A 21640-nucleotide genomic window follows, 5' to 3' on the forward strand; every position below is an offset into this window, starting at 1 on the left:
CGTGAAACTGGCGCCATGTTTGTTCACAAAGCGCACTGGATTTATCTACCCAACCAAAACACCCATGAAAGCAGAGGTCATTTTTTTTCAATCAATTTGGCACTGTTTTTGCACTAATATTATACTGTAGTAAATAGTCCCCTAAATGTACACACTGTGAAGGTTTAAGAATTGAAATAATCCCAAGCAAGGAGAACAAGCCTTCACTGCATGTTACAAGAGGCCCTGAAAATAGCACATGCCAAAGGAACCTGTGTGAGACATAAGTCATTGATGTGTGTGTGTGATGGGATGGAGCACATTTGGAAGAAACAAGACTATCTTGCAAGGGAGCCTTCCACGGTACATCAAAGGAAAGGGTGGGACCAGCGCTTCATGCCTACGCGAATTCAGAAGCTTCAGACAGCTGAAAGAAGTAGGGAGAGATGCATGCTGGGTATTACCCGAGTTCAGACGCTTGAGACAGTTCAAAGAAGTATGGAGAGATGCATGCTGGGTCTTACCCGAAGTGACAGGACAAAAGAGTAAATAGGTTAGGAAGCAAACAAAGGTCCTGAGACATTAGGACACGGGTGAATAAATTAAAATGGCGATGAGATGGACATATCGCAAGAAGAAATGACCATAGTTGGACAAAGAGGGAACTCAACTGGATTCTAACATATCAAAAGACGAAGAAGATGAGCACAAGTAAGATGGGAGGATGAAATCAGAAAATGTGTTGGAGCAATGTGGAGAAGATAACCACAATACCTGGAACGCCAGCTGTTCCTCTGCTTCACTCTGTCGGCCCGCCGACGCCGCGTACCATCATCTCCCCCTGCCTGCCTCTATCTAGGGGATAGCGAGCGAGGGCCCCAAAGATATAGCTTCGTCCCTGGCTAAAGATGAATATCTAAATATATATAATATACAGTAAAAAAATGTTTACCATACCATAGGGCCCGTCATAGGCTTTGTGGGGCCCAAGGTGGCGTACTGAGAGCAGCCCCCCCCCCTGTAAATAAAAAATAAGACTTACCTAGACATCATGGCGTCATGTAATGTCACATTGCCATGGCGCCGCGGTCCCTCTTCCAGTTCCCCCCATCTGGTCCTGTGAAAGTTGGACCCGGCGCAGACAGGAGGGAGAGGAGGGAGCGTGGTGCCCCCGGAGGGGCAGGCCCAAAGTGGCTGCCTTGCTTGCCTCGCCCTCAGTTTGCAGTGAGAGATGTTGACAATGTCTACCTTAGGTTTCCTGGGAAAAGGCAAAACAGAAATGTAAAACATTCCCTCTCTACAAATGACAGTTCTGTTTACTGCTCCCTGCCATGTTACAGCGCTAATCTTTTGTTGAGATTTAATGATGCAACTTGTTATCTTTAAAGCAACAATGAAATCCAGGGGGCCCCCAGCAAAATAAACAAAATGGTCACTTCTAAGTAAATAAATCCGAAATACTAATGTCATTGTAACATGCTGGGCTTGGAACACTTATTTATTGCATCTGCTCATTTCATTGACATCACTGATTGGATCACCAGCATGGATTGACATCATTGGAACACCAGCATGGATTGACATCATTGGAACACCAGCATGGATTGACATCATTGGAACACCAGCATGGATTGACATCATTGGAACACCAGCATGGATTGACATCATTGGAACACCAGCATGGCCATGAGCATGATTGGATCACCAGCATGGATGGACATCATTGAATCACCAGCATGGATGGACATCATTGGATCACCAGCATGGATGGACATCATTGGATCACCAGCATGGCCATGAGCATGATTGGATCACCAGCATGGATGGACATCATTGAATCACCAGCATGGATGGACATCATTGGGCCACCAGCATGGCCATGAGCATGATTGGATCACCAGCATGGATGGACATCATTGGACCACCAGCATGGCCATGAGCATGATTGGATCACCAGAATGGATGGACATCATTGGGTCACCAGAATGGATGGACATCATTGTATCACCAGCATGGATGTTTGACACACAATAACTTAGGAGCTTGGGTTTCTGGAAGTTACTTGATATTAGCAGCCCAAATTGCCAAATTAAGTTGGATCTCAAACGTGCAGTAATGTTTCCTGCCTATATTGACCAAAATACATTACAGGAGGACTGTGCAGTCATCCTTATCAAAAGTGTGAAGCTCTCTTCCTGCAGTTTACAAGATTTCTACTTTAGGAATTGTAGTTTTGAACAAGAAATCGTGTTATAGAGGCAGAGTTTTGGGAAAGCATTCAAGCAATTGACAGATACTGTTCATCTTCACATATTGTCATGGTTTGATAGAATGTAATGAACGTCACTGAACATAATCAAAATAGACATGCTCTGTTTTAGGTAAACATGCTGTTCTTCTGGTAACTTCGTATTCTGATAACATTCCCTGCTTTTACTTCCAAAATTGCTTTCACTTGCCTCATTTATTTTCAGCTATGTTGTTAGCTTTATGGTAATGAACTGATATACTGCCAAGATCAATCAGCTAGTTCAGTAATGTTTAACTTGTGTAATGTTCTCAATCAAACTCTGCTCTTGTAGGTCAGATGCCTGTTTAGTGTATACATATAATAAGTATAAATACACCTGCTTCCCTATCAAATGCATATCATAGCTAACACCATACCTGCATGTATATCTCCTTACAGTATGCATCCGTATTGTCTGAGTTAAAACACAGAAAGGATTGTATATTCTCTGATTTATTGTTGTTTGCTCAGGATTAGGCTGTCTAAAATTAGAAGAAAAACAAAATTTAAACAGATTGTAGGAAAGCTGCCACCCAAGTGTTATTCTTAAACATTGTAGCAACTGTAGCAACCACATATGTTGGAAAGGTGACGGCACCTTTAAATAGGTACCCAAAAATGTATCAAAACTCTTAGTATAGAGTAGCGTAGACCAGGGGTAGCCCACTGGTCAGGTTTTCAGGATGTCCCTGCTTCAGCACAGGAGGTGCAGTCTTCGACTGAGCCACCGGTGCTGAAGCAGGGATATCCTGAAAACATGACCTGTTGGTGGCCCTTGAGGACTGGCGTTGGATACCCCTGCAGTAGACAGACGCTATAGGAGTTATTTTGTACAGTCCTATTCCCGTCTTGCTGTATACATTAATCCCAGTCTTCAAACAGACCTGCAGGTGATGATGACAAGGGAAGTCTTTAGTTGTTAAACACGACTTCATATTGAGGCACCTGGGAGTTATAATCTAAACTTTTTATTGGTAGTGCAAACAAGAGCCTGGGAAGTGGAAACTCCGGACACGGTGTTGTGATACTATAGAAAGCGCAGTGTGAAGCGGGCAGCGCATTAATAAATCCCACATGCTGTTTGATTTGCATCTGGAAATCGTTTGGAAGAGATCCCCGGGGGCTGAAGGCGAGGAGGCCTGAGTAACGTTTAAACAAAATCCGGAAATCCTGCGAAGTGCAACAAAATCACCAGTTGTGTTCCCCGCTGATATGTAAGGAGTTGGAAGTTGAGTTTGACAGCTATAAGTAGTTTGGCAGAGGATATTACACTGAGCATCTTACATCCATAAATACATTCTGCGTGACCAATTTTTACATCGGTCCTGACAATTTTTACTCCTTTTTTTTTTTTATGTTAGAAGTAGAATGAGTGACTTTGATATTCTGAATTTCATGTCAATATTTACTTTGCTATGTTCTGTATTGGGAGGGTTTCTACATTAGTGCTGCTCCACTCCAGCCACTGATTGAGCCACTTGTGCTGAAGCTGGGATATCCTTAAAACCTTAAACTCTGGCCAGTTTTGGGGTCCTGAGGTCTGGAGTTGAGCCCCCCTGTATTACATCATACCAGGGCCCTTTTCTTTATTTTGTATTAGCTGAAAGGACGCGGCGCAGGTCGGGAATTCTGTAAAAAAAAAAAAAATTGGTGAGATTTATAAATGGATAATTTGTTTCCATTTCTTAATGAAAAGGAAATGTTTGTATTTTTATTGTAATGCGGTTGGATAAACTTTATTTTTGGCTTTTCCATCAGGCACAAAAACACACCATTTTTTTCCCCCCAGTTCCCACTCTGGAGCATCCAACATAAAGTCACCGATGTGCCACACAGGGGCTTTCTAATTTCAGCCCCGCGACGTTAGGGGACTGTCCTTGGGGTTTATTCATTGACCCGCGACGTTAGGGGACTGTCCTTGGGTTTTATTCATTGACCCGCGACATTAGGGGACTGTCCTTGGGGTTTATTCATTGACCTGCGACGTTAGGGAACTGTCCTTGGGGTTTATTCATTGACCCGCGACATTAGGGGACTGTCCTTGGGGTTTATTCATTGACCCGCGACATTAGGGGACTGTCCTTCGGGTTTATTCATTGACCCGCGACGTTAGGGGACTGTCCTTGGGGTTTATTCATTGACCCGCGACATTAGGGGACTGTGCTTGGGGTTTATTCATTGACCTGCGACGTTAGGGGACTGTCCTTTGGGTTTTTTCATTGACCCGCGACGTTAGGGGACTGTCCTTGGGGTTTATTCATTGACCCGCGACATTAGGGGACTGTCCTTGGGGTTTATTCATTGACCCGCGACGTTAGGGGACTGTCCTTGGGGTTTATTCATTGACCCGCGACGTTAGGGGACTGTCCTTGGGGTTTATTCATTGACCCGCGACGTTAGGGGACTGTCCTTGGGGTTTATTCATTGACCCGCGACATTAGGGGACTGTCCTTGGGGTTTATTCATTGACCCGCGACGTTAGGGGACTGTCCTTGGGGTTTATTCATTGACATTGCAATGGCAAAATCTTCACTGCAAACTGAAGTCGTTTGCGTTTGAAAGGAATGTCAGTAGGGATGAGTGGGATTCTTGGTATGAAAGTCTCGTCCCTAGCAGAGCCTGATAAAATAGTGACTTAGATGACATTAGGCAAACGATTTTTCACTGTTAGCCGAGTCCCATCACATGGTCTTGGAGCGCATACATGTGGCAGAAGCGTGATAGGTGAGCCGATTTTAAGCATCAACTTATGTGGCGTCATCCAAGCTGGAGCGTTCCAGTGACCGAGCTTACGTGGCAGCGTGAGGGTTGTGTGATGGGATCATGTCATGTGATGTCATCTGTGACGGTCTAGGACGTTTGGTTGCAGCCATTCCGCCGCGACCAAATGACCGCCAGTGCATCGCCAGGAGTTACCCCGCCGCCGGGAGACTCAGCTGCCGGCTGCTTACTGGCTAAAGTAAGTGCCTTTACCCTAAAAAAAAACCCTAATATTAACCCCTAATATTAACCCCTAATACTAACACTACTCCCTACCCTAAAAACCCATACCCTAATAACCCTAAGCTCTTACCCTAAAAACCCATACCCTAAGCCTTTACCCTAACCACTTAAACCCATTAAATTAACCCCCTACCCTAACCAGTAAAACTTACCTTAGAAGTGGCTGGCGGCGGAGGTTCCAGCAGCGAATGCAGCCGTGGCCAAATGTCCCATTCCGATTTGTGATGTCATCAGTGATGTCATTTGTAATTTGTATCCAAACGTAGACAAAATACTGCTCCTTGATCTCAGGAACAAGCACGCCAAATTTGGTTACGATATCTTAAGAGGCGTCTAAAGCCAGCGACCAGAGAAACAACTTCCCAAAATATATAGTCGATTATTACTGATATGATTATTTATTCCGTTCATTGGATATTTGGACCTTAAGATTGTTTTCAAAGCAATAAAGCAACACTGGGCTGCAACATAGCACTTGTGTGGCCTTCTCTTGCCAACCTTAGGCTGCGCTGTGCTGTGACTGTGCATGATCCAGGCGTAGGCAGGAGGGTATGTTAGAAATATACGTGTGCTGTGACTGTGTATGATCCAGGCGTAGTCAGGAGGGTATGTTAGAAATATACGTGTGCTGTGACTGTGCATGATTCAGGTGTAGGCAGGAAGGTATGTTAGAAATATACGTGTGCTGTGACTGTGCATGATCCAGGTATAGGCAGGAGGGTATGTTAGAAATATACGTGTGCTGTGACTGTGCATGATCCAGGTATAGGCAGGAGGGTATGTTAGAAATATACGTGTGCTGTGACTGTGTATGATCCAGGCGTAGTCAGGAGGGTATGTTAGAAATATACGTGTGCTGTGACTGTGCATGATCCAGGTATAGGCAGGAGGGTATGTTAGAAATATACGTGTGCTGTGACTGTGCATTATTCAGGTATAGGCAGGAGGGTATGTTAGAAATATACGTGTGCTGTGACTGTGCATGATCCAGGTATAGGCAGGAGGGTATGTTAGAAATATACGTGTGCTGTGACTGTGCTTGATCCAGGTGTAGGCAGGAAGGTATGTTAGAAATATACGTGTGCTGTGACTGTGCATGATCCAGGTATAGGCAGGAGGGTATGTTAGAAATATACGTGTGCTGTGACTGTGCATGATCCAGGTATAGGCAGGAGGGTATGTTAGAAATATACGTGTGCTGTGACTGTGTATGATCCAGGCGTAGTCAGGAGGGTATGTTAGAAATATACGTGTGCTGTGACTGTGCATGATCCAGGTGTAGGCAGGAGGGTATGTTAGAAATATACGTGTGCTGTGACTGTGCATTATTCAGGTATAGGCAGGAGGGTATGTTAGAAATATACGTGTGCTGTGACTGTGCATGATCCAGGTATAGGCAGGAGGGTATGTTAGAAATATACGTGTGCTGTGACTGTGCTTGATCCAGGTGTAGGCAGGAGGGTATGTTAGAAATATACGTGTGCTGTGACTGTGCATGATTCAGGTGTAGGCAGGAGGGTATGTTAGAAATATACGTGTGCTATGACTGTGCATTATTCAGGTATAGGCAGGAGGGTATGTTAGAAATATACGTGTGCTGTGACTGTGCTTGATCCAGGTGTAGGCAGGAGGGTATGTTAGAAATATACGTGTGCTGTGACTGTGCATGATCCAGGTGTAGGCAGGAGGGTATGTTAGAAATATACGTGTGCTGTGACTGTGCATGATTCAGGTGTAGGCAGGAGGGTATGTTAGAAATATACGTGTGCTGTGACTGTGCATTATTCAGGTATAGGCAGGAGGGTATGTTAGAAATATACGTGTGCTGTGACTGTGCATGATCCAGGTGAAGGCAGGAGGGTATGTTAGAAATATACGTGTGCTGTGACTGTGCATGATCCAGGTGTAGGCAGGAGGGTATGTTAGAAATATACGTGTGCTGTGACTGTGCATGATTCAGGTGTAGGCAGGAGGGTATGTTAGAAATATACGTGTGCTGTGACTGTGCATGATCCAGGTGTAGGCAGGAGGGTATGTTAGAAATATACGTGTGCTGTGACTGTGCATGATCCACGTATAGGCAGGAGGGTATGTTAGAAATATACGTGTGCTGTGACTGTGCATGATCCAGGCGTAGGCAGGAGGGTATGTTAGAAATATACGTGTGCTGTGACTGTGCATGATCCACGTATAGGCAGGAGGGTATGTTAGAAATATACGTGTGCTGTGACTGTGCATGATCCAGGCGTAGGCAGGAGGGTATGTTAGAAATATACGTGTGCTGTGACTGTGCATGATCCAGGTGTAGGCAGGAGGGTATGTTAGAAATATACGTGTGCTGTGACTGTGCATGATCCAGGTGTAGGCAGGAGGGTATGTTAGAAATATACGTGTGCTATGACTGTGCATGATCCAGCGATAGGCAGGAGGGTATGTTAGAAATATACGTGTGCTGTGACTGTGCATGATCCAGCGATAGGCAGGAGGGTATGTTAGAAATATACGTGTGCTGTGACTGTGCATGATCCAGGTATAGGCAGGAGGGTATGTTAGAAATATACGTGTGCTGTGACTGTGTATGATCCAGGTGTAGGCAGGAGGGTATGTTAGAAATATACGTGTGCTGTGACTGTGCATGATCCAGGTATAGGCAGGAGGGTATGTTAGAAATATACGTGTGCTGTGACTGTGTATGATCCAGGTGTAGGCAGGAGGGTATGTTAGAAATATACGTGTGCTGTGACTGTGCATGATCCAGGTATAGGCAGGAGGGTATGTTAGAAATATATGTGTGCTGTGACTGTGCATGATTCAGGGACGGACGTGAGCAGGGAGGGAGAGCAGGCAGTGGGGCGCAGGAAGAAAACTTTGCACACCCCTGATATAGAGGTATAGCTGTTATGGCATACAAGGGGGTATGACCTCTCCCCCCAGCTCACCTAAACAACAAACCCTAACCAAGCCGCTGTAGGGAGGGCTTACAGCTGTATTAACCAACAACTAATGTCTGCATTCTTGGTCACTGAGGCTACTATGGGGTTTATGTAATATTTATATAGCTCAGTATATTGACAACATTGATTCCAAGTAAGGGGTCAATAGAAATAGCCCTTAGTTAGCGGCACTCATTGAGTGTTGGGGTTGTACCTGTATATTAATCTAGGGATACAAATATCCCCTCAGTGATTTCAATCACCAAGGTTCACTGAGGGAATATCTGTATCCCTAGATTCATATAAATCTACTACTACACTCCACTAGTGCCGCTAACTAGGGGCTCTTTCTATTGACCCCATACTTGGGATCAATTTTGTCTTTAGGTGCCTCGGTAGAGCGGTAGGTTACATGTTGGATATAACAGGTCAATATATACCTGGCGTCTTTGGGATTGGAGATAAAATAGTGAGAAGGGAAGAAAAAATGCGCGCCCTCGGGGCCTTTTGACGGCGTTTTTCTCGCCTTCGCTATTTTCTTCGATGCTGTTTTTTCCAATGGTTTTTTTTAACAAAGAATTGTCCGCTTCGATGAATACAGAATATGTCCCGTTGAGATAGTCGCCGTATCTTCGCGTCCCCGTAGCATCAACATTGGATGACGAAGGCTTTGGGGCAGGAATTCCCGCAGCGCACAGTGACGCCTGCGTCATTATTAGCACTGTCTAATCAATATTATTTTTCTTAAATGCATGTGATGTAAGTAAATAGTAATTATACCGTCAAAAAGTCGATCCTCGAAATGAGTAAGTGTCCATCCTGAGTCAAGTATAAAGTTCTGCTGCTTTAACATATCATACAACACTTTAATCAGCTGCAATATGTGTTAGATAAGATAGGTGTAAGTAACATCCCCGGGCTAACTCCCAAGGTTAAGCTGACTCTTCTCAACAAACCAGCACGATGGTAAAAATGTTCCTGGGAGAGACACATTCTTTTGAAGCTTGTGATTGACTTAAAATGAATGAGAAGCATTTATCCCCTCGGGAGCAAATCCTTCGAATCCTCCCCGTTCCTGCTGCTGAAGCGGGTTGTCTTTGCTTTGCACCAAGCTGGCTGCAGACGTGAAGTTGGCTCAGGTTGGAATGAAGTCAGGCTCCAAACCACCTGTAATTTGGAGCGCGATTACAGAGATCATCTCAGGATCGCATGCACTTCACTGGTTGCAGGATGGGTGCGGGCAAACGAAACATGACAGGTTATTAAAGGCGGGTGATGTAACATGTTAGCAATCTTCAATTCTTTGCAGTAAATTGCAGCAATAATAAAGAACATTTCTGAGCACAATAGCATCTCATGCAAGTCCCCCAAACCCGCCTTACCCTATAATCACGCATCATACACTTCTTACACAGCAGCCAGGGATTCTGGGAGATGATATGCAAATGAACACTCATCCTATAAAGTGCTAATTTTGCACCAAATTGATAAAACCATCAAGTTAAATGATAAAAACACATTCCGGATTAGTTATATACCAGGTGTGGGCAACTCCAGTCCTTAAGGACCACCAACAAATCAGGGTTTATGGATATCCCTGCTTCAGCACAGGTGGCTCAATCTTTGACTGAGCCACTGATTGAGCCACCTGTGCTGAAGCAGGGATATCCTGTAAACCTGACCTATTGGTGGCCATTGAGGACTGGAGTAGCCCACCCCTGTTATATACTGTACATAGCAAGGTCCAACATGGTCTGATGAAGGTTTTATTCACAATAATCATAATTGATGGCATTGTATAACTAGAGGATTGGGAGCAGACCAAGTTCTGTTAATAGTAGCATTTATTTGCACAACCAATCCCAGAGAAACGTCCAATGGGAGCATGATCGGGGGCAGGGCCATCCACCGTCAGGTCACGTTGCACGTTAAAATGAGCCCGTGTGATGTTGCCTCTACATATGGAGCACTATGTCCCTAATTGAACGTGCTGTGAAGCCGTCCTCAATGGATTGAGTCTTAAATATTCCTCAAGACATCGCCACAGCACATTCGGTGGGGCCCCTGTCTCTTGGATTGGAGCATTAGTCAGGTTTATTCGATTTGACTCTATATCATTTCCCGGTTGAATAAGGACTGTGCAAAAGTTCTCTTTAGCGGTTACTTTTTTTTAAAGGCGCCCGTATGTGTGCGCTGGCAGAGAACACGGTCGGCTTTTTGCGGCGTGTGTTCTTGTGTTGGTAGTGCAAGGAGCCGGTGGGAGCTGGGTTTATAGGTTGTTGGGGGCGTTGGTGAACACATGCTGAGACTGGAGAGGACTGGGGGAACTTGCCCAGTGTCCAAGCTTTATCATGCTGACCACTCGTCACCAGAACCAAACTGGTGGTGCCCAGAGAGAGCACATGGGAGGGGTTATTTAGGCTCAAACAGTTTAACCAGGGGAGCTATTGCAAAACCCAAAACGTAAACCGTATTTTAGGGAAAATAACGCCACTTAGAATGAATCAAACCGTTCTAATTCATACCTTGCTTTAAAGAGGCAATCCATGCTAGCGTTTATTTATTTTTTGCTAATTTTTTTTTTTTTAAACATAGTATTGAAGTTGGGGTCTCTGGAGCTGAACCCCATTAATTTGAGCTCCGGTGATACGCAGAGATCACGTAATGTCGGGGGTTTCAAAGCTCCCGTGCCCTGCGGGCCAATAGGAAGGCGTGACATCATCGGGTGCGGCTTCCTATTGGCCCATGTGACGCGGGAGATTCAAACTTTGCCGACATACCGGCGCCCCCCTTTGGGGGTAAGTATCTCAGGAAGCAGGGGTTCCACAGAGCTAAAATGAATGAAGTTCAGCTCCGGAGACCCCCTGCTTCAAACCTATGCGAAAAAAATAATAATTAGAAAATGCGCATTAATTGCTCATTTTAAGCGCAGTGATAATTTTCCCCCCAATGGAATGAAATATTCCTGCCAACAATTGTGGTTTTTTTTGTTTGTTTTTTTTTACACTGGTCTACATTTTTCAGGCATGTGTATATTACTATTGTTCAGGTGTTTAATTGTAACGCACAGGTATTCCAACAACATTGGATGAAAGCAATAAAAGGACATATTGACGTCAAATGGAGTCTAATTTAGGTTCCCTATAAAGAGGAAGGACTATGCTTGGGACCAGCAGCAAGGGCTGATATGCAGATGTGTTACGTTGCATGAGGAGTGAGCCTCCTTCATTGGAAAATGGACTTTGCCTGCTTATTAAATCAGAATAGGTTTTCATTGAAATCTGATGTGTGTCCTACCTAAGCCAACTCCTCTTTATAACCTTAGTATAGTATTATGAAAAGTGAACGTGACCAAAGCAATCCAGTGACAAAATCAATTGTGCTGAAGAAGCAATGTAGGTATGCCCAGCATGGGATGGGTTAATTTAGTTGTATAAGGTATAAGAAGCAATGTAGGTATGCCCAGCATGGGATGGGTTAATGTAGTTTGATAAGGTAGAAGGCGCAATGTAGGAATGCCCAGCATGGGATGGGTTAATTTAGTTTGATAAGGTATAAGGCGCAATGTAGGAATGCCCAGCATGGGATGGGTTAATTTAGTTGTATAAGGTACAAGGCGCAATGTAGGAATGCCCTGCATAGAATGGGTTAATTTAGTTTGATAAGTATAAGGCGCAATGTAGGAATGCCCAGCATGGGTTAATTTCGTTTGATAAGGTATAAGGCGCAATGCAGGAATGCCCTGCATAGAATGGGTTAATTTAGTTTGATAAGGTATAAGGCGCAATGCAGGAATGCCCAGCATGGGATGGGTTAATTTAGTTGTATAAGGTACAAGGCGCAATGTAGGAATGCCCAGCATAGAATGGGTTAATTTAGTTTGATAAGTATAATGCGCAATGTATGAATGCCCAGCATGGGTTAATTTAGTTTGATAAGGTATAAGGCGCAATGTAGGAATGCCCTGCATAGAATGGGTTAATTTAGTTTGATAAGGTATAAGGCGCAATGTAGGTATGCCCAGCATGGAATGGGTTAATTTAGTTTGATAAGGTATAAGGCGCAATGTAGGAATGCCCAGCATGGGATGGGTTAATTTAGTTTGATAAGGTATAAGGCGCAATGTAGGAATGCCCAGCATGGGATGGGTTAATTTAGTTTGATAAGGTATAAGGCGCAATGTAGGTATGCCCAGCATGGGATGGGTTAATTTAGTTGTATAAGGTACAAGGCGCAATGTAGGAATGCCCAGCATGGGATGGGTTAATTTAGTTTGATAAGGTATAAGGCGCAATGTAGGAATGCCCAGCATGGGATGGGTTAATTTAGTTGTATAAGGTACAAGGCGCAATGTAGGAATGCCCTGCATAGAATGGGTTAATTTAGTTTGATAAGTATAAGGCGCAATGTAGGAATGCCCAGCATGGGTTAATTTAGTTTGATAAGGTATAAGGCGCAATGTAGGAATGCCCTGCATAGAATGGGTTAATTTAGTTTGATAAGGTATAAGGCGCAATGTAGGAATGCCCAGCATGGGATGGGTTAATTTAGTTGTATAAGGTACAAGGCGCAATGTAGGAATGCCCTGCATAGAATGGGTTAATTTAGTTTGATAAGGTATAAGAAGCAATGTAGGAATGGCCAGCATGGGGTGGGTTAATTTGTTTTAGAAGGGATTCACTTCTTTCTATTCCTGTTATGGGATTGTGTGCGGCCCTCTGGGGCATACCACACTTTGTTTAGACATTATTCTGCAATAAGAGGAGTGTGTTTGTTGGCAAACGCTTTAATTAATCTTCTCTGAAAATGCCACGATAAGAAGAAGCTGAAGATATTTTTTTTAAGTACCTATCAGCTGTGGATCCCGTTGTGTTAGGTGTGCCCTCTGGTGTTTACTGGGAGACATTACAGGTACACTACATATTACTGAGAAATGATATCCTGCAAACACAAAACATGAAAAAGTTTTCACTTGAGTTATTTCAATATACGTGTGTATAGAATTACTTTGCTCTCTCTCTCTGCTAAATCTGCTTCCCTCTTGCTGACATCCCTCTCCTGGGTTGCCTTTAAATCCTGTATTACTATGTCCCTGCTCCCCTTTTGCGTTCTGCTCAAGGATGTCTTCTGTTTGCCCCGTTTGTATCTAAAGCCCTGGGGCTTATGCAGAGAGGATAGAGAAGGGAAATAGCACCATATTTTGGAGAAAATACTTCCCAGAGAAGCTTCTCCTGCAGAGAACATGGAGAGATTCATAAAATTCTCCACAGCAGGTTTCTTTACTTTAAAAATTGCCAAACACGTGGAGAGATTGGTAAATTCGCCATGTTAAAATAGGGTGGTATGCAGGTAGCATAGATGCACTGCAACTCGCCATTCTGCCCTATATTATAGTGAGTTCAATCTAGCCAGAAAAACTTGGCAATTTTGAATCTCATCAGAAAAATTAGGTAACGCAGCTTTCTGCATACGACCATAACTTGCTCCAATTCTGTGGCTATTTTCTTGCCGTTTTCACATTAAATAACGTTCCTCTCTGCATAAGGCCCCCTGTCCCACCTATAACTCTCTCACTCACTGCCCCACACTTTGGGAATGTCCCTCCCCTCAATTTCCAACTGGCACCTCTCTCTCCACCCTCAAGGCCTGTAAAGCGCTCTGTATAGGATGATGCTATACAAATAAAGATATATATATAGTGTATATTCACTCTGCTGTGCTTTTTATCCCAATTAAATTCCCATTTAGAAATGACCTTTACTTTTCTTAATCAAGTCCCCCCACTGCCAGGAATCCAGCAATGAAGACTTGCAAAGGAATATCGAGCTCAATTAATTGGGTGGGGCCTCTGGAATAGGACAATATTGTTATTTTTATATAGATAACTTATTACCCTTCCCAAATGAGTACCTCATTTAGGCAGAGAGATCATCTCAGCTAGCACCAGTGGACGTAAGAGGGCAACCGACGGAACGGCCATTCCAAATGCTGCCACGGACCACGGGTTGGCCACGCCTCGTTTAATACATTTTAAATGTATTTTTAATTAGGAACAGCACAAGGACTTTGTTGTTTTTTTAAAGGCATTTTCTATCAGTGACTAGCACCCCACAAAACATGATATATTGTATATTTTCGGGTGGATTAGTTGCGCTCTCTGGAGTTAGGATTGCAGAAGTAAATATGAAACGCTGTTAAATTACTCCTAACCTTTGTCACACACATTACAAGTAGTAGCCACAGCTTTTAAATGCCTGACAGCTTTCACTTTATTGGATTTTACCATAGACTCCTTGCTGCAAAACTCAGGCGCCAAACGGAGCAAGAAACAGCACCAGGGCTACATTTAATAAAACCCCTGTCCCGTTTGTATCTTTCTAATGCTGTATTTTTATTCAGGGGATAAGTTGTAGGGATAATTAATGCAGAACCCATGTGACTGGTCAGCATTGCTGGGGCGAGAGTGTTACCCAATCAGCTTGCTAGATTTTCTGACACGCCTCTATCATCTCTGCCATTGTGACTGCCCTTGCTCACAGCTTAGCTGAGTTGCTTAGTAAGCGTCTCTGTCACTTTAAAGGATACGCGGCGAATCAATTCTCATTAGCAGAATGGTGCTAAATACGCACGGTAGACACACTCATATTTTGGGGGGGGTTTATTATAATGAAACGACCGCACGAAATCTTCTGCAGCTTAACCATTTTGCAGTGTGTTCTGGCAGCAGAGGGGTTAACCCACGGGTGGCCATCTCCAGTTTGCAAGGCCTGTCAACCGGTCAGGTATTCAGGATATCCCTGCTTCAGCACAGGTGGCTCAATCAGTCTCTGCTTCAGCACAAGTGGCTCAATCAGAGGCCAAAGACTGAGCCTCTGATTGAGCCACCTCATATCCTGAAAACCTGACCTGTTGGTGGCACTTGAGGGCTGGAGTTGGCCACCCGTGGGTTAACCTTTGCAGTGTCCTTATGATCAGGGAACGTCACAAAAGTCAACAACCCGGTGGCCTTTCGGTCATTCTGTGAGCATCATACGGTTTTGCGCGTGCCCGGGGGCTCGTACATTCCTGTGTGTGAGAGCCACAGCCAAGATCACAGTGGAGGAGGATATTGGGTGTCAGGGCCGTGTGCAGTTGCGGTAGCATTAACATGATCCTGGAGCTCTGGTGCCGATATTAATAAAGATGTTAGTACTACAGGTGACCACGCAGATGTGTCTGATTTTCTCGTGTTAAGGAGGCCAAACATGCTGTTTATTTCGCGAATTTCATTTATTTTTAACATTGAATTGAAGCAGGGGCATCCGGAGCTCATCCCCATTAATGTCAGTTTCGGGGACACCCTGCTTCCGGAGATACGTACCTCCATAGGGGGTGCTGGTAGCCACTCCACTCGCCTAGCAGGTATCACGCCATGGTCGCTTTTCGAAACTCATGTGCCCTGTGGGCCAATAGAAAGCCGTGACATCATCAGGAGCGGCTTTCCTATTGGCCCTCGTGACGCGGGAGCTTTAAACTTTGCCGGGATACCCGGCGCCCCCTTTGGTGGTCTGTATCTCCGGAAGTAGGGGGTTCCCGGAGCTGAAATGAATGGGGTTCAGTTCCGGAGACCCCCTGCTTCAACCCTATGTTAACAAACGATTAAAAAAAAAAAGGCATGAATTGCTCCATAAACATGTTGACGCCTTACAAAGTCTGACGCGTTCTTCTTTCCGTAGGCTTGTCAAGGCTGCTCATCGGGATCCAAATGCGACTGCAGCGGCGTCAAAGGGGAAAAGGTGAGCGGTGTCCGGCTAACTCCGTACCGAGCGACGTCTCACGGGTAACTTTGGTAATCAACTAGAAATCTTCCTGCGGCTGCACGAAAACAGCGCCATGTTTATTCCGGAAAATCCCGGCGCTGGCAGTGGGATATTCATTATTCTTTTATTCATTTTGTGCTGATTCTCTGCCCCAATTTCCCCCCCCCCACACACTTATTGCCCTATGTCAGGGGTGGCCATGTCCAGGCCACCAACAGATCAGGTTTTCTGGATTTCCCTGCTTCAGCACAGGGGGCTCAGTTGAAAAGCCTGCTTCAGCACAGGTGGCTCAATCAAACACAGCCATTGATTGGCCCACCTGTGCTGAAGCAGAATATCCTGAAAACCTGACCTGTTGGCGGGGGGTCCTGAGGACTGGAGTGGAGAACCCTGCCTTAAAGTCTTAAAGGGATGAAAGTTAAAGCAGATATCCTCCCCGAAGCGTATTTTAGTTGAACCCATTAGTACCTTGCTCCCTGAGCGTGTCCTGTTCCTGTCATTTTCTATTTCTTTAAATGTTTGTAGTGTTAAAAATTACAATTTCCTTCATCTCCAGCAGCTGAGATCACCTTTAAGCTGCAGTGGGCTCAGGGGAGAGCTCCGTTTTATCCCCCCCAGTCACTTAATAGTTCAAACGCTTCTATCTCCTGAGCGCTTCTATCTCCTGAGCTATCTCCTGAGCGCTTCTATCTCCTGAGCGCTTCTATCTCCTGAGCGCTTCTATCTCCTGAGCTATCTCCTGAGCGCTTCTATCTCCTGAGCGCTTCTATCTCCTGAGCGCTTCTATCTCCTGAGCGCTTCTATCTCCTGAACGCTTATATCTCCTGAGCGCTTCTATCTCCTGAGCGCTTCTATCTCCTGAACGCTTATATCTCCTGAGTGCTTATATCTCCTGAGCGCTTATATCTCCTGAGCGCTTCTATCTCCTGAGCGCTTCTATCTCCTGAGCGCTTATATCTCCTGAGTGCAGTGTTCTTCTCCCCAGCCCCTGACCTTGTACAAGATAAGCAAGGCAGAGATAAACTTGCACATTTACTAAGCAGGCTTTTGCCACGAGGCACCTTCAGGGCTTAGAAGATACCATACAGCTCTTTGATTAAACTCTATTTTCCTGCACCAGAAGGTGTATTATCGCAGACACCCGCTTAGTATTACAATCCTCACTTAGGCGCTATGTTAATGTGCTGTGCAGCTTTGTCACTAGCAGGGAGGCCTGTGAATTCTATTCTTTTAAGTGGGACTCTGAGTCTTCCTTGCCACGGACAAGCAGCATTTTAAATAAGGCCTTTTATAGAGGCAATCCAAGCGGGTGTATTGTCATTTTTTTTACATAGGATTGAAGCAGGGGGTCTCCGGAGCTGAACCCCCATTAATTTCAGCTCTGGGGACCTCCTGCTTCCGGAGATATTTACCTCTGGAGGTTGTGCCGGTAGCCGCTCCGGCTCACTATCAGGGATCACATAATGGCGGCTTTTCGAAGTTCCCGCGCCCTGCTGGCCAATAGGAAGCCGTGATGTCATCCGGTGCAAAAAAACCTGCACCTGCTTGGAATGCTCCTAACCCCAGACACAGAAACACAATGCTGCAAGCACAGGCCGCAGAGAAACACAATGCTGCAAGCACAGGCCGCAGAGAAACACAATGCTGCAAGCACAGGCCGCAGAGAAACACAATGCTGCAAGCACAGGCCACAGAGAAACACAATGCTGCAAGCACAGGCCGCAGAGAAACACAATGCTGCAAGCACAGGCCGCACAGAAACACAATGCTGCATGCACAGGCCGCAGAAACACAATGCTGCAAGCACAGGCCGCAGAGAAACACAATGCTGCAAGCACAGGCCGCAGAGAAACACAATGCTGCAAGCACAGGCCGCAGAGAAACACAATGCTGCAAGCACAGGCCGCAGAGAAACACAATGCTGCAAGCACAGGCCGCAGAGAAACACAATGCTGCAAGCACAGGCCGCACAGAAACACAATGCTGCAAGCACAGGCCGCAGAGAAACAAAATGCTGCAAGCACAGGCCGCAAAGAAACACAATGCTGCAAGCACAGGCCGCACAGAAACACAATGATGCAAGCACAGGCCGCAGAGAAACACAATGCTGCAAGCACAGGCCGCACAGAAACACAATTCTGCAAGCACAGGCCGCAGAGAAACACAATGCTGCAAGCACAGGCCACAGAGAAACACAGTGCTGCAAGCACAGGCCGCAGAGAAACACAATGCTGCAAGCACAGACCGCAGAGAAACACAATGCTGCAAGCACAGGCCGCAGAGAAACACAATGCTGCAAGCACAGGCCGCAGAGAAACACAATGCTGCAAGCACAGGCCGCAGAGAAACACAATGCTGCAAGCACAGGCTGCAGAGAAACACAATGCTGCAAGCACAGGCCGCAGAGAAACACAATGCTGCAAGCACAGGCCGAAGAGAAACACAATGCTGCAAGCACAGGCCGCAGAGAAACACAATGCTGCAAGCACAGGCCGCAGAGAAACACAATGCTGCAAGCACAGGCCACAGAGAAACACAATGCTGCAAGCACAGGCCGCAGAGAAACACAATGCTGCAAGCACAGGCCGAAGAGAAACACAATGCTGCAAGCACAGGCCGCAGAGAAACACAATGCTGCAAGCACAGGCCGCACAGAAACACAATGCTGCATGCACAGGCCGAAGAGAAACACAGTGCTGCAAGCACAGGCCGCACAGAAACACAATGCTGCAAGCACAGGCCGCAGAGAAACACAATGCTGCAAGCACAGGCCGCAGAGAAACACAATGCTGCAAGCACAGGCCGCAGAGAAACACAATGCTGCAAGCACAGGCCGCAGAGAAACACAATGCTGCAAGCACAGGCCACAGAGAAACACAATGCTGCAAGCACAGGCCACAGAGAAACACAATGCTGCAAGCACAGGCCGCAGAGAAACACAATGCTGCAAGCACAGGCCGAAGAGAAACACAATGCTGCATGCACAGGCCGAAGAGAAACACAGTGCTGCAAGCACAGGCCGCACAGAAACACAATGCTGCAAGCACAGGCCGCAGAGAAACACAATGCTGCAAGCACAGGCCGCAGAGAAACACAATGCTGCAAGCACAGGCCGCAGAGAAACACAATGCTGCAAGCACAGGCCGCAGAGAAACACAATGCTGCAAGCACAGGCCGCAGAGAAACACAATGCTGCAAGCACAGGCCGCACAGAAACACAATGCTGCAAGCACAGGCCGCAGAGAAACAAAATGCTGCAAGCACAGGCCGCAAAGAAACACAATGCTGCAAGCACAGGCCGCACAGAAACACAATGATGCAAGCACAGGCCGCACAGAAACACAATTCTGCAAGCACAGGCCGCACAGAAACACAATTCTGCAAGCACAGGCCGCAGAGAAACACAATGCTGCAAGCACAGGCCACAGAGAAACACAGTGCTGCAAGCACAGGCCGCAGAGAAACACAATGCTGCAAGCACAGACCGCAGAGAAACACAATGCTGCAAGCACAGGCCGCAGAGAAACACAATGCTGCAAGCACAGGCTGCAGAGAAACACAATGCTGCAAGCACAGGCCGCAGAGAAACACAATGCTGCAAGCACAGGCCGCAGAGAAACACAATGCTGCAAGCACAGGCCGCAGAGAAACACCATGCTGCAAGCACAGGCCGCAGAGAAACACAATGCTGCAAGCACAGGCTGCAGAGAAACACAATGCTGCAAGCACAGGCCACAGAGAAACACAATGCTGCAAGCACAGGCCGAAGAGAAACACAATGCTGCAAGCACAGGCCGCAGAGAAACACAATGCTGCAAGCACAGGCCGCAGAGAAACACAATGCTGCAAGCACAGGCCACAGAGAAACACAATGCTGCAAGCACAGGCCGCAGAGAAACACAATGCTGCAAGCACAGGCTGAAGAGAAACACAATGCTGCAAGCACAGGCCACAGAGAAACACAATGCTGCAAGCACAGGCCGCAGAGAAACACAATGCTGCAAGCACAGGCCACAGAGAAACACAATGCTGCAAGCACAGGCCGCAGAGAAACACAATGCTGCAAGCACAGGCCGCAGAGAAACACAATGCTGCAAGCACAGGCCGCAGAGAAACACAATGCTGCAAGCACAGGCCGCAGAGAAACACAATGCTGCAAGCACAGGCCGCAGAGAAACACAATGCTGCAAGCACAGGCCGCAGAGAAACACAATGCTGCAAGCACAGGCCGAAGAGAAACACAGTGCTGCAAGCACAGGCCGCACAGAAACACAATGCTGCAAGCACAGGCCGCAGAGAAACACAATGCTGCAAGCACAGGCCGCACAGAAACACAATGCTGCAAGCACAGGCCGCAGAGAAACACAATGCTGCAAGCACAGGCCGCAGAGAAACACAATGCTGCAAGCACAGGCCGCACAGAAACACAATGCTGCAAGCACAGGCCGCAGAGAAACACAATGCTGCAAGCACAGGCCGCAGAGAAACACAATGCTGCAAGCACAGGCCGCACAGAAACACAATGCTGCAAGCACAGGCCGCACAGAAACACAATGCTGCAAGCACAGGCCGCACAGAAACACAATGCTGCAAGCACAGGCCGCACAGAAACACAATGCTGCAAGCACAGGCCGCACAGAAACACAATGCTGCAAGCACAGGCCGCACAGAAACACAATGCTGCAAGCACAGGCCGCACAGAAACACAATGCTGCAAGCACAGGCCGCAGAGAAACACAATGCTGCAAGCACAGGCCGCAGAGAAACACAATGCTGCAAGCACAGGCCGCAGAGAAACACAATGCTGCAAGCACAGGCCGCAGAGAAACACAATGCTGCAAGCACAGGCCGCAGAGAAACACAATGCTGCAAGCACAGGCCGCAGAGAAACACAATGCTGCAAGCACAGGCCGCAGAGAAACACAATGCTGCAAGCACAGGCCGCAGAGAAACACAATGCTGCAAGCACAGGCCGCAGAGAAACACGATGCTGCAAGCACAGGCCGCAGAGAAACACAATGCTGCAAGCACAGGCCGCAGAGAAACACCATGCTGCAAGCACAGGCCGCACAGAAACACAATGCTGCAAGCACAGGCCGCACAGAAAAACAATGCTGCAAGCACAGGCCGCACAGAAACACGATGCTGCAAGCACAGGCCGCACAGAAACACAATGCTGCAAGCACAGGCCGCAGAGAAACACCATGCTGCAAGCACAGGCCGCACAGAAACACAATGCTGCAAGCACAGGCCGCACAGAAAAACAATGCTGCAAGCACAGGCCGCACAGAAACACAATGCTGCAAGCACAGGCCGCACAGAAACACAATGCTGCAAGCACAGGCCGCACAGAAACACAATGCTGCAAGCACAGGCCGCAGAGAAACACAATGCTGCAAGCACAGGCCGCAGAGAAACACAATGCTGCAAGCACAGGCCGCACAGAAACACAATGCTGCAAGCACAGGCCGCAGAGAAACACAATGCTGCAAGCACAGGCCGCAGAGAAACACAATGCTGCAAGCACAGGCCGCACAGAAACACAATGCTGCAAGCACAGGCCGCACAGAAACACAATGCTGCAAGCACAGGCCGCACAGAAACACAATGCTGCAAGCACAGGCCGCACAGAAACA

At 46.6% G+C, this 21640-nt stretch overlaps 1 protein-coding gene across 1 annotated transcript in view; it reads left to right on the top strand.

Annotated features, from left to right (window-relative positions):
* The window catches only part of COL4A5 (collagen type IV alpha 5 chain), a 122288-nt gene that overhangs the window by 12207 nt on the left and 88441 nt on the right, over window positions 1-21640 (top strand). Inside the window, exon 2 of the mRNA XM_075573450.1 lies at window positions 15921-15980. Coding sequence (XP_075429565.1) covers window positions 15921-15980 — 60 coding nt within the window. The remainder of the gene's footprint in view (window positions 1-15920; window positions 15981-21640) is intronic.

Source organism: Ascaphus truei, chromosome 16 (genome assembly GCF_040206685.1).
Source record: "Ascaphus truei isolate aAscTru1 chromosome 16, aAscTru1.hap1, whole genome shotgun sequence".
Taxonomy (NCBI): Eukaryota; Metazoa; Chordata; class Amphibia; order Anura; family Ascaphidae; genus Ascaphus; species Ascaphus truei.